Consider the following 13,394-nt stretch of genomic DNA (forward strand, 5'->3'; position numbering starts at 1 on the left):
TTGTAGGATTAGTGCAGCCAGAGGCCTTTAAAACCTGCTCTTGGCTTGCATGCGAGTCGGTGTGTCTTTCTTTCCCTCTGTGCTGTTGAGTCAGTGTCAGTGTGACCAAGTGTTGTTTTTTTTTTTTGCAACAAAACAGAAGGTATTATATAAGCTGCAGAAGCAATAAAAACTCGTACCTGTTGACCTTGACGTGGTCACCAGGTGGCTGTGGGAGCAGATCAGTGGCCAGATAGGGCATTTTCAGAGTGCATCACTATTTTACTGTAATCGGCATGACCAGGAGAGTCCTGACACTGATGCACTGCACACTGCTTCTCCTCCCTCTTGTTACCTTGAGAGGGCGGTGAAACGGGCCCTGCTGCGGAAGTCAGTGTCCTCCGATGCTTTCATCAGCACGGGTATCGTGCACATGACCCTCCACTGCTGCATTGTCAGCGGTTAAGTGTTCAGCCCAGGGCTTTATTTTCATGCTGTGTCACAGTGCATGTACAAAAGGATCTCTCATTTGCTCTGAGGGTCCAGGATCATCTGCGATCTGCCTTTTCTTTTTCTTATGCTTATTCTTCTCTTCCATGAGTGCTCCCTTAAAAGCCTATGCAGTTGTCATGGAGTTGTGCTTCCTGGTAAACAATGACTCTTTTCATTCCAGCAGAGCTTTCAGTCCAGTAGCTGAGATCGATGGAGCAGAAGGCAAAGAGAAGGGGTTTGCTGCTGTCCTAAAACTCTCATGTCTATCATGAAGTCCACTGCATGTGTTTCACAGGCGTTGCTGTTAGTTTGTAGTCTCATTACATCCACGATACAAAATTATTTTGTTTGTGTTGATAATAAAAATTATGAAAAATGTAGTAAAATCAGCTGATGGGTAAAGATATGTGAGGGAAAAAATAACATTGCAGGTGCTTATGGGTAGAAAGGTAAAGCTGTTGAGTGACTGAGGCCATAATGAAGGCAGGACCCAAGCACATGACCAGAAGTAAGGAGTCCACAACAAAGCTATGATTATTTCTCATCGAGACTGGCTTTGAGCTGAGCTTCCAAGGCCATTTTATCAAAGGTACGCATGTTGGTCTCCTCCCGCACTTTGTCTCGCACGTGAAAAGAGGCTCTAGCCACAGATCGGGCGCTCTCTAACACTGCCTTCTTCTCCTTGAAGATCTGCTCACTCTTCTCCAGCTTCCTCTCGATGGACTGCAGCAGCTCCAGACGCCTCTGCTTCTCCTCCTCCTCCACGCGCTGCCTGTTGAGCTTCTGCAGTTTCTCCTTCTCCTGTCGGCTCTGGACTGCCCGCTGCGCCTTCTCTTTGGCCCTCTCCTCAGCCACCAAAGCTGCCTGCTGGGCTCGTTTCTCTGCTTCCTTTACGCGAGCCTCCAGCAGCTGCTGCTGTTGCCTCTCGCGCTTCTCTGCTGCCTTGCGTGCTTTCTGGATCTGCTTCTCCTCGCGCTTGGCCTTCTCTTTCAGCTCCTTCCCTCGACGTTCGACTATCTGTTCGTAGTTTTCAAGGGAACGGCTGAGCTTGTCCTCTGCTGACCTCCTGGCCTCATCCCTCTCCTCTTTCTCTCTACGGGCGATTTCCTGTATCAGGGCGATGTGACGTCTCTTCTCTGCTTTGTTCAGACCTCGCCTCTCCTCCTGGGACTGGTGCTCTTTCTCTTGCCTCTTCAGCTCAGCCATGGTGAGCTTCTCATTCAGCAGCAGCCTCTCTTGCTCCAGCATGGCAGCCCTCTCTTCCTCCAGGCTCTTCAGGTTTTGCTCCTGAAGAGCCTTCTTGTGCTTTTCCTCTCGCGCTGCCTGCTGTAACTTTAGCAGGCGGTTACGCTCCTGCTGTTCTGCAAGCTCCCTCCATCGCTCCTCGCTCTCCTCGACCTGTCGCATTTTGGCTGCTGCTGATTGTCGCTCTTGCTGGCTGAGTCTTCGCTGACGCAGCGACACCTGTGTCTGCCACACTCTCTGACACTGAAGCACGGCACGCTGTTTCTCTCGCTCCTCCTGCTCGCGACGCAGCTCCTCCATCCTGCGCTCACTATCCCACTGAAGGTGAGCCACATAGCGGGTTTGGCTCATGATGTCTTCCTCTTGATATCGGGCAAGCATCAAAGCTGCTATCTTGCGGTCTCTCTCAGACACAGCTTTCAGCCCTCTGCGCTTCACCTCCTTTACTATGCGCTCCACCTTCTGTGTCGTCTGAGGAGAGTGGCTCAGATCGCCGAGGCTGAGGCTGCGGCCCATTAGGGAGTTGAAAGTGGCCAGAGTGCGAGCTCGAGGACTGGAGACTCTAGCCCAGTGTTCTCGTGCACCATCCCAACTGTAAGAAGAAGAAGCGCCCGACTCTGACGAGGTGCATGTAGTCGTAGTCGTAGTAGTGGAGGTTGAAGAGCAGACGGGATCCATCCTTCGCTGTAAAGATTCCAGTGAATGGCTTTTTCCTCGTACCTTGGAATGAAATCCAAGATGTCCGTTGTGCTGTGTAAATGGTCCTCCTGTTACACCGTTCAGAGGTATCCCAGAGCTCTGAACTGCAGGTTTTGACGCTGATGAAGTCAAAGTGGAGTTGGCTCTGGGGAAGGAAGGGGGTTTCGGTGTTGGTCTAGGAAAAGTGTTTGAAGATTTACCACCAGAGGACTTCCGAACTACTGGTGGGGGGCCAGATGAAAGTGGTCGTGTGGGCTTTACTAATTCAGGGGATGAGGACAGAGGATGTTTTCCAGATCCTAGAAATCCACTCTTGGAAACTGGTGTAGAGGGTGTAGAGCCAGATTTTGAGGATGTGGTTGGTCCCGCATGAAAAGATTTAGGGGAGGTACTAAGAGTGGAGGCAGGTGCTTTGGATAAAAGAGCTGCACCTGTTTTGGAGGCTTGACCTGATGCTGTGGCTCTAGAAGATGTTCCAGCGTTGAGGGTGGAGCTGGAGGTCACTGGCCCAGACTTAGAAGACTGGGTGAGGCCAGAGGACATTTTATCCACAGAAGATGCATTGCTGCTATTGACCGTTGCCTGAAGAATCCTTCGTTTTTCCTCCCTAACAATCCTTTCCCTCTCTTCCCTGCACTGCCTAAGTTTGGCATGCCTGTCCCTCTCAAAGACTTCAAACAAGCCTGTGGCGACACGCATTGAGCGGCCAGGAGCCTCACGGGCAAAGTCAGAGAGCGGGCGAGGCAGCAGCTCCACAGGCTTGACCCCGCATCGAGCACACGCCTCCAGAGAGCGGGGGCTCGTTAAAACGTATCGGCTGCCCTCTGCGGCCGGTGAGTCAAAGTTGTACAGATCCAGGTGCAGCTTTGGAGACACATCGCTGTCAGTCTGAGTCTGTGGTTGCTGAGGTGCTGAGTCCTGAGAGGTGACCTCTGGAGCCGCTGGAGATGCAGTGTGGCAGGGGCTTGGCTCTGAACTGCCGGTTGGTGGCGTCTCAAAACCAGCATCCCCATCTTCCTCTGTTGTCGTGCTATCTGTGTTTTCTGGCAGTCGAGAGTCTTCGGTGGCCACAGCTGGTGTGTCGAATTGCGGGCCTTTACACTTATTCTGCTCCTCAGCCTCCGAGGGGTCAACCATAGTTGGCTGCGGGTAAAGAGAGGGCAGGGTGAGCAGGGGAGAATAAAACAGGAGAGAAAATAGATGAAAAAGTGGGGAGAGGTTTCAATTAGAGGATCATAGCACTGAGACAAGAGCTTAAGAGATGCAGTCTGTGGGGGGAGGGTCATTACACAGGTCCAGAGATGCATGCATGCACGCATGAACACATATTCGTGCACTCACTGATTTTACACCAGATGAGACATTTTCCCCCTTCAGGGAAGAGACACAACACAGAAAAACACCACAGTCCTTTAACGGGGGGATCTATTTTCGGCAGAGTTACTGGGCTGAGAGAATCTGATTACTCATAGCAATATTTTTTCACTCTACATCACACAATCAACCTACAAATGCTTAACGCACAGACGTCTGGGGTATGAATTATTAAGCACCTGATCCTAAAAGCTTACTTGGAAAAAGAATGTGATATCGTGGAGTGTGAAAGTAGTAAACAACCACTGGACACTATTATGCTCACTAACATGGACTCATCACACCTGGTAACAAACAGTGAAGGCCTAGACCTTTCTCCTGCATATCAGCAGGATGCTGGCATAAAACCCTCTCCGCACTGTCAACACCAACAGCTCAGGTTCAAGGTTAAAACTCCAAAAATGACAAAAGAGATATTGCTGATTGCTTTGGTGCACAACAACAGTCATTACAGCTGCTTAAATCCGGTGGATTTGGCTGTAATTTAATGCGGTATTGCGTCGCGCAAGCATGCACTGACCTGCCAGGTCGCAAAACGTTTTCTAAACCGGTGCTTTGTTCCCCTTTAATCCGTCCAGAAAGCCTCGTCTCCTGCATAATATCAGGTTTCAGGCAAAAGGCTTCGGCCGTCGCCCCGAAGATGGGTGCATCACATCGTTGCAATCTCCGGCGACACGACAGACACAGACGGAGCCTTTCCCAGCCGGTCAGCCTCTGAGCGCCGGCGCTGAAAATGTGCACTCTCCGCGATCACAAGCACCGATAAAAACCGTCCTCGCGGTGAAATCTGCTCACTACGACGACTCTCCTATCCAGCTTCCTCCCTTCCTCATCCTCCCTCCCTAAAGTTCATCCTGTAAACATCAGCGGTCGCCACCTGCTTTTCAGCATCCCTCCATCTCACCCTCCTTGGCTCCGCCCGCTTGTGGCAAATATGCTAAAAATACTGAGTGCGCTCTGCAATTATCCGAGCGCCTGTCCACTCCACTTACAAGCTCTTAAACTGGCGTAATGGTGCTGAATGTTACCCCCGAGCAAAGATCCTCCTGCAGGCCTGCTTTTGTACCACGCACGCAGTTTATCCATTGAAGATGAATATTAGCCAGTTTCCAAAACGTGTCTATTTTCCATTTCCAGAAGTGATTTTGTAGGAGATGTTTCCAAAATACTGATGGAATAAAAAAGGCGTGGAATTTTAAAATTGGTCTTTGTTAATCTGTGGCTGGCTCATCACCAGTCACAGCACTTTCTCTTAAAGCTGACATCTGCCACCACTCCTGGGCGTGAAATCAAAATGCATGTAATTACTCGAAATTGACACCAGAGGGCGAAAGAGCACTGCAGATCTATGCTAAGGGTGTCTCAGGGAGGTCATCTGACCTCAAGCAGTCGTAATACTGAGTTATCGAGGATTTTATTTTAGTATGATAGAATAAACACCCCATTAGGCCATTTACACTTTTAAACTGACACACTGGATCAAATTACAGTCACCCTAGTTTACAGCATGATCACAGTTAATTTAGGCCTGAATGTTTTGTTTTTCTTTTTACAGAAGACATATAGGAAAAGCACAACTGAAAATAAAACCTGACTCATGAAACTAATGTGCCAGCTAGAGGTATGATTGAATTGGTTCAGTGTCACAGTGTCATAGGATAATTATTTAGAACCATCACTGATGTTCTGATCAGAGAAGCCATCATGTCTGATGTGAAAAGGTTTACTCTCAGACATTAATGTCAGTTGGATAAACATTACTGTACTTGAAATGTATGTAATCATTTTTCTATTTTACACCTTAAAGTGTCCATGATATCAGTGATAAGGTGTAGTAAAAGTTTTACAACATTTCTTGAGAATATTCCCAACATGTAGTTAATTCAGGCCTAAATTAAGCATTTAGAAATAGACTTTTAACACTCTGTTACATAAGTAAAAGGACTGATACTTATACACATTCACTTACATTCACCCATTCGCACTCACATTAATGAGTTGGGGAATTCTTACAAATACAGCTCTCGAGCCACCCCTCATTGCCTTCTTGTTTTTCTAGGACAATGAGAAATGGGTGCAAAGATTAATTGAAACATGTGCAAAAATGCTGAAAATACTGCATTTAAGGCAAAAGCAGAATTTGTGCCAAACTAATGAGCTTGAAAGTCAACACACGGCCTTCAACACAGCCTGAACTCTTTTAGGCTTTTAGTTGAATAGGATACTAATGCATCAGGTAACCCCCCCTGCTTGACACTACCACTACAGTTACATTTTGCTATTGCTTGTACCTTTTGTACTACTACTTTCACTTCCTATGAAAGTCATTTTTATACTAATACTGATGATATAACATTAACATTATTTCTTACTGTACTACAACTGGCATCAGTAGTAACACAACTATTGTTCTCACAGATCTAGTACAAATAGTCGAAGTTGAAAAAGATTAGTATTTCTCTCTGTGAGTCTGATGGATTTGATCACCACATGCAACCCCACTAATAAATGCAGTTGATTAATTGAAAGCCCTCTTCTGCATATAGACTGGTCTGGTTTGGTCCAGAGCTTCAGGATTAGATAACTCTGGGTGAAAAAAGCTCTGATGATGACCCACTAAACTCCTGACCCATTGTGGGGAACAGTGCGAGTTTAATTGGCCCCACCCGCAAGCTGTATCGGGAGGACAGCGGGTAACAAGTGACAACAAGGAACGTGCTGGCTGGCTTGTTAACTGGGGGCATGGGGTCTGCGAGGGGAGCCAAAGGAGAGCGGTGCATGGTGTGCTTGCTGCACAGTTCACTGGTGCAGGGTTATGCTCTGCAGAAATTTTGTGTTTGTGTTTTTGTTTTTGGTAGGGCATGCTCCCAACCACCAAAGCTGAACTGGGGGGTTCATCGAGAGGTGAGCTGCTTGGTGCAGTCATGGAGACCAGTACACAGCCCATGTAGTGGTGAGAACCCAGCATTCCACCACATCATGTAGGATCCGACCTGGAGATGCCAAAATCCTTATTCTAGATACATTTTTAAGTATTTTGCAACCAATAAAGTTATAGACCACCAGATCTTTAATGTGGTATACCATAAATACTATGAAACAACCAACATATTGAATATTTCAAAGATTTTCCTTAATATATCCTGATTGGGAAAGTGATTCTGTATCAGCTCTTCTGCTTTTGAGGATCTATTGAAAGACAGATCCTCAAAAGCATCTGTTCGATTTAGGAACTCAGTTATAAAAACACAGGTGAGCCAGTATCTGTGCCGTTACGAGGATCTACGTCCCGTTCAAGCCACTTAAGGAAGGCTATTTTTACACAGAGCCAATAGATAAATCCAGCCAGGAAATTATAGCGAAAGAGGAACTGAGAGATTACGCACTTTTGGCTACATGACTCTGACAGTCAGCAGCCTCAGCTGAAATGAATTCACCCATTTCATTTCCCTTCAAAGGCAGATCAGATTTTCAGCTGGACATGTGTGCAGAACTTTGACAAGTATGGATAGAGACATGGCAAACTCTTTTACCGACCTGGAAATAAAAAGGCCTCGGTACATTTCCATCTCTCCAGAGAGCTTCTGATTTTCCACATTATTATATTTTACTACTATTGTAGTGCATCGAGCCAGGAGCTTACTGTACCCGTGTTTGCTAAGGGTTGAACACAAGGAGTGAGTGTGTACAGCTGTCTAGACAAGTGCAGTGAACCAAACTTAAGCTTTCTTGGATGCATTTTATATTTTAATATGTTTCCTATTCAAAAACAGCAAACATAATTAATAAGAAACATATTAGATCTGACAAACTTGCAGTATTTTTCTTAAACTCGTTAGAAAAAAATCTTATTTTTTAATTGTTACTTCACGCATAAGCTTCCTCTAATATTTAAAAGGCTTTAGAGAATTTTAGAATTCAAATCCTAAACGAAACATTTTTTATTGCTTGATGCCAACAAAGTAACATGTGGACATAATTTTTTAATTTTTAGGATACATATTATTACACTGATTACTGTAGTGGTTTCCAACCTAGCAGCATGGGAGCTCATATTAGGTTTTCAGAAGATGAACAGGAAGGGTCACAATGACGACCACAATAATGAAGCACAGTGAATGCTGGTTATTCTGTCATGATTGCCTATTTTCCAGTTTTCCTGTAAAACACCAGATAGTTTTCCAGTTAGAAATGATTCATATTAGAGCATGACTGATATATTCATCTGCCAATACTGGTCATCCACCCACCTCTACTTTTCTGGGTCAGCAGTCTAAGCAGAGATGCCCTGACCTCCCTCTCTCCTGCAACCTTCTCTAGCTCTGGGGTTCACCAAGGTGTTCCCAAGAGACATAATCATTCCAGAGTGTTCAGAGTCTGCCGTGAAGGAGCTCATTCCCAACCAAGAGTGGGCACTGCTTTTTTCTGACTGAGAGACAGGGTCTCAGATTTGGAATCGCTAACTCTGATAGATGCAAAGAGCTCCAGTCCAAGCTGGAGATCATAGCTTGATGAAGCCAGAATCACATCATTGAATAAATATATATTTATTCTAACACTTATACATATTTTTTCCTTTTCTTCTTCTTCTTTAAAAAAATCACTTCACATAGTTTTGCAGCAGAGCAGTTCAGACTGAGCTGTTTCACTATCAATAAAAGCACAAGATAAAAATAAAAAATCCTTCTTAAAGTGATTACAACCAGACTGTTGCAGTCGGTGATCAAACACTACAGGTTGCTGTGTTGATGTTCATTTTGAGAACTATGTTAATTTTGAGTAGACGATTATAAAGGATCATTATTAAATAACACAATCAAAGAGTAGATTAGGTTGCTGCTTATGCAATAATAGATCAGTAACAAAACCATATACATCAATCGCATAGCTTTTTTTCAGTATTCCTCTGCCTTCTCGTCTCTGCTCAACATATCAACCAAGGCCACACAATACCACAGCACCCTGTCTGACTGAGCAGCATTTGCACCAGCATTTAAATTCCAATTTTCCTTTGGAGGGCTTTACCTCTCCACTAACTTGCATGAAACTTGCTCTTGTAAATTTTTGTGCCTCACTGACAGACAAACAAAGAAAATACAAGGAACAAGAAATATCATAACAGCAAAATAAAATGCAAGATTGATTACTTGGATTTTGGGAAACTTAGTGCTGCGCAAGCACTCAAATATGTGTGCGTGCATGTGTGCGTGCGTGTACAGTACTACATGCCTGCTGGAACTCACTGGCCCTGCGAATATTGAGACCTTTCATTGCCCCCAGTTCACATTTCCAGCCTTGGTTTGCCAACAGAAAGGGCCACATTTTCTAGACCTCTTCAACTCCCGCTTCTAGCCCTTTGCTATATTCAGCCACCAACCCCCTCTCTCCCTGTTGTCTATTCTGTGGGATGGTACAGGGGTCTCATGCGGGTGTGGAACAGTCCCCCTCCTTAGTGGAAGGGGAAAAGGTCCCAGAGACATAGCTGTTAATTCAATCAGGAGAGTGGTATGCTCAATTAGGCATCCATAAGGGCCTGGATGGGTCCGGGGGCCCTGCAGAGGGCAAGCAGCCCAGTCCCCAGGAGGTATTAATTGTGGATGACAGTGTGTAAACAGTGGGGTGAATAGACAGCGCAGGTGCGGGACACCCCATTCCAGACTCAATAGGCCTTTTCACACCCGTGGCTCTCTGTTGCCACTTTCTCTTTCACTCTCTCACTGCGTAAAAATCCCTCACATCTCTGATTAATGTCATAGATAATTTGGCTTTGTGGGCTTATTTATTTGTTGCTATGCTTTTCCATCACCAGACATGCTTCTACATCACTGTCAGTGTGTGTATGTTTGTGTGCAAGTGTGTACTTGAAGAGGGTAATAAGAAATGCTGGCCAGCCAAGGGCTATACCCTCCTCCTTGTTTTCAGGAGCTAGTGAAAATTGCGGCCAGTACATGTAAAATATATGGAATTTATGAAATGAAATCCAGATGACACTTTAAAAAGAGAAGGCTTTGTATCTGACCTTCGATTTTCCCCTTCAGCACACAAGCCGCCCGCTCCTCTCTGTCTTTCATTCAGTGCTTCAACTGTATTCTGCCTTTTGAAGTGCAATCACACACTCATCAAACAGATGCACTGCCTGAAAAAGTATTCAGACACTACATGTGGGTGTAAAAGTAGCAGAAATACAAGTAATAGAACTACAACTGCAAGCACAGAATACTAATCTTGAAGTATGCCTCCTTTTTTTTAACATTTTAATAAATCTGAAATAACTGGTTTATTTTTACTGATACAGTGAAATACAAGCAAAGCTTTTCTAAAGCTGATTGCAGTGGAGGTACTATTAAAGCAATTGCTTTAATAGTACAAATAATAAACAAAGTCAAATAATATTCTCCAATGTAAAAAAAAACAACTGTATCGGTATGGAGGTGTGTGGGAAGTGAAGTAAACCTTCTGAGACCCCATGTCCTCACAGAGGAACGTAGGAGATACTAAAAATGAATGCCAAACAAGTAGTGAAGCAACATGGGAGTTGCAAATACTTTAATAATTTGAATAAGTTCAGCACTTGAAGAACCTCAGGGATGAAAAAAATCCTAAACCCAGAGACAGATTCGGTATATGGTTGCTGTATTGTTGGGTGACTGGTCGATAATTACAGTAGGCCTTTTCGGATTATCCTAAATTACTGGTAAATCAACTAATAATCAGCTTTTTATTGTTGTACAGGTGAGGGTGAAATATCGCTACAATAAACAAAGGGAGGAACTTTTTAAACACTGGAATAAAAGTCACAAATAGGTTTTCATGGATTTCGTTATTAGAAGAACAATGAGAATCTACTGAAACACACGACAAATGCAAATGCTGATTTTATTTAGACAAAAATGTAGTTATTTAGCATTAAACTGGAAAAATGAACGACAAGTAGCAGTTTTTGCCTCTCTTCAACTTGTTTTCCTCTCAGCATTTATCATACTACATCTGAACTGCATGTGCACCTAAACTGTACTTTTAGGCAACGTGACATCATTGCGGCACATCTGTGCTAAACCTGCTCCTCTCCCGAGGCCGTCAGATCTCTGGGTGGCCTCAGTGCTGCTCTGTCTGTTTCTGTGTCTGCACACACCCGCTAATTTTCGGCCGTATGTAGTTGGTGTAAGCCGGTGGGGGGACCGGCGGCTGGGGCGTCTTTGGAAGGGCCACTGCAGTAATTGGGATGTACATTTTCTTTCAGCATGCCCATTCATTCCTGCTTTTGTTTTTGTTGTCAGAGGTTTTCTTTTATGTTCGGCCAAATGACAACAGAATTAAAGTGTCAAGCCATGCTTTCACTACAACGGCTTTGCAGCCCTGAAAACTTTGTCTTCATTGTTCAGGGTGGCGGGTTGAAGTGAGAGGGAAGAGCAGATATAAACTGATCTCGTTAACATTCCAAGAGACACTCCCGTTGACCCTCTCTGCTCCTCATCCTCACCTCCCACAGCATTACTCCACTCACACAAGGACATGAGTGGACCGGCTGGCACAGAGCGGGAGGGGTAGTTGGGTTAAGTCTCTGTGGTGGGAAACAACTTGGAATGAGGCGCATCCCTTCTCTCACAGCTCTGATAATGATACTACACGGACGCTTTGCTGAGTTTCTATGGTGGTCCGATAAGCAAGAATTCAGATAATTCACTATCTTGAGACCACTTAGGCCTCGGTTTTTCTCCCTTTTGTACAACTGCCCCATCCATTTTTATCTCTCCCATTTGGAGTGACCCTCCTCTGGCATCTTTTCTGCAAACAGTGCTTTACAGAAACTGGCCAGAGCACAGAGGAATAATTAATGCTGACCCTAATTGTGCCAATTCCAGAAGCTCAATAGCTCTAATTACAAGGCTCTTCTCTGAGGCACTCAAAAAGCCGCTGAACTGTCAAAACCAACAATTAAAAAATATCTATAGGGACAAAGAGCGAGAGAAGGGGATTTGGGGTGGGGGTGGGGTTACCCGTTCCAGTAAAGGGTGACGGGACACCTGCACTAAACACTGCTTCTCTCTTCTTAATGGGCCTCACAATTTATTGAAAGGAAAAGATGGAGAAATGGACAGCACGGAGGCGAGGAAGATGTGAGAGCCAGAAATTGAGAGGTTGCAGGCCGATTACAGTGTGGAAGCACTAAGTGTGCTTTCCTGCTCAGGTTGGTGGAAAAGTACTGAGAATATTTATGGTTGTCAAAGCAACAATACTGCGATATTAAAGTGCTTCATAACAACCTTAAACCTTCCACTTAAGTGTTAAATGTGAAAAACCCAAACGTATATATAAGTGACAAAAGGGTTGCAACAATGCAGAACGGCTCTAAGGTCAGCCAGTTTATTTTGAAAAAAAATCCCCCAAACCAAATAGGTTCTCTACCAGAAAAAACCCCCATTTATTCTATGAAATGTGTTACATTATGACCATGTAATTGGGGATAAAGTGACACAAACAGTTGTTTTTTGCTCTATCAAACAACGAATCGTCTGCCAACTAAAACCCACAACGACTCACACACACACACACACACACACACACACACACACACACACACACACACACACACACACACACACACACACACACAAATCTACAAACACAGACTGCCCCCCTGCAGTGCTTGTGACAGCTATTGACTTTACTCAATAGATGTTTTCCATTGTAACCCAAGTACGCAGGCTAAATGTCACGGCAGCAGGATACTAGGCTATTATAGAGCATTATATGTCTCAGAATGGGGATGAGAACCTAAAATTTGACCTCACAATTGCTCGGCCATTGTCTCTGCTCTCAAAGACTCATGATAATACACTGAGTGTTCCTGCAGCTGCTGCCTCTCCTGGTCCTATCTCCTAACTGACCGGAGCAGGTCTTTCTCCTCCGCGAACAGTTAATCTTGGGGTGAGGTGGGCGTGGCTTTCCCGCCACCGGCCGCTGCTATTGGGTCCTCCGAGTGCCAGCTAGAAACGACTGCTCCCTCCTTTGCTTTTAAATGAAGGTGCAATGGATACAGGCGCGACTCAACCTGTGGAAGCCGCGATGAACAGCTGATCCTCCCGCAGTGGATAAAACCAATCACAATGGTGACGGCCAAGTCCTGATTCCCGATCATACGCGTGGCACTATGTGAATAGTTATTGGAGGAGTAGACACAGGAGAATTATTAACCGGAAATTAGGGTTAAGGAGTCTTTTTGGGGCGTACTAATATATATTTTTTTCGGTTTGGACCTGTCGATCATCAGTATTACAGACGGACACGCTGTGCGCTCAGACTACCTGCCGCTCTTCGCTCTGCGCTCACCGACGCTCAATTATGTTATTATCAAGTTTCCTCATTTTTACCGTCTCCTACTTTATGGCGCCTCTGTTCCTCTGTTACCTGCCTCAAGTGTCGGCACAGAAGCCTGGGTCACGGGTGAGTACATCCCTGTGGGTCTGGTGCCTCACACTTTCATGGAAGTAGCAGTTTGAAACACGATACTTGCATTAATTACGAAAGTAAAAGTGTGTCAAACTGATTAGATTCTACTTAAAATAGAACGAATGGGATAAATTACAGACTGCTGGTAAACCTGA

General features: G+C 45.0%; 2 protein-coding genes across 20 annotated transcripts in view; one reads left to right on the forward strand and one right to left on the reverse strand.

Annotated features, from left to right (window-relative positions):
• Positions 1-13,394, reverse strand: part of ccdc177 (coiled-coil domain containing 177) — a 170,051-nt gene that overhangs the window by 2,439 nt on the left and 154,218 nt on the right. For 4 of the 6 annotated variants that reach the window (XM_026152108.2, XM_080293706.1, XM_026152110.2 and 1 more), the window contains one exon: positions 180-3,558. In XM_026152108.2, the coding sequence (XP_026007893.2) occupies positions 1,006-3,558 (2,553 nt within the window). In that variant the 3' untranslated portion in view covers positions 180-1,005. Of the gene's footprint in view, positions 1-179; positions 3,559-4,309; positions 5,039-13,394 lie in introns of those variants that run through there. The other 2 variants (XM_026152112.2, XM_026152113.2) reach the window with 2 other exon arrangements.
• smoc1 (SPARC related modular calcium binding 1) overlaps positions 12,825-13,394 on the forward strand; it is a 62,105-nt gene continuing 61,535 nt past the window's right edge. For 9 of the 14 annotated variants that reach the window (XM_080293709.1, XM_080293713.1, XM_080293708.1 and 6 more), the window contains exon 1: positions 12,825-13,233. In XM_080293709.1, coding sequence (XP_080149835.1) covers positions 13,132-13,233 — 102 coding nt within the window. In that variant the 5' untranslated portion in view covers positions 12,825-13,131. The remainder of the gene's footprint in view (positions 13,234-13,394) is intronic. The other 5 variants (XM_080293714.1, XM_080293715.1, XM_080293718.1 and 2 more) reach the window with 1 other exon arrangement.

The sequence above is a fragment of the Astatotilapia calliptera genome, chromosome 19 (assembly GCF_964374335.1).
Source record: "Astatotilapia calliptera chromosome 19, fAstCal68.1, whole genome shotgun sequence".
NCBI lineage: Eukaryota > Metazoa > Chordata > Actinopteri > Cichliformes > Cichlidae > Astatotilapia > Astatotilapia calliptera.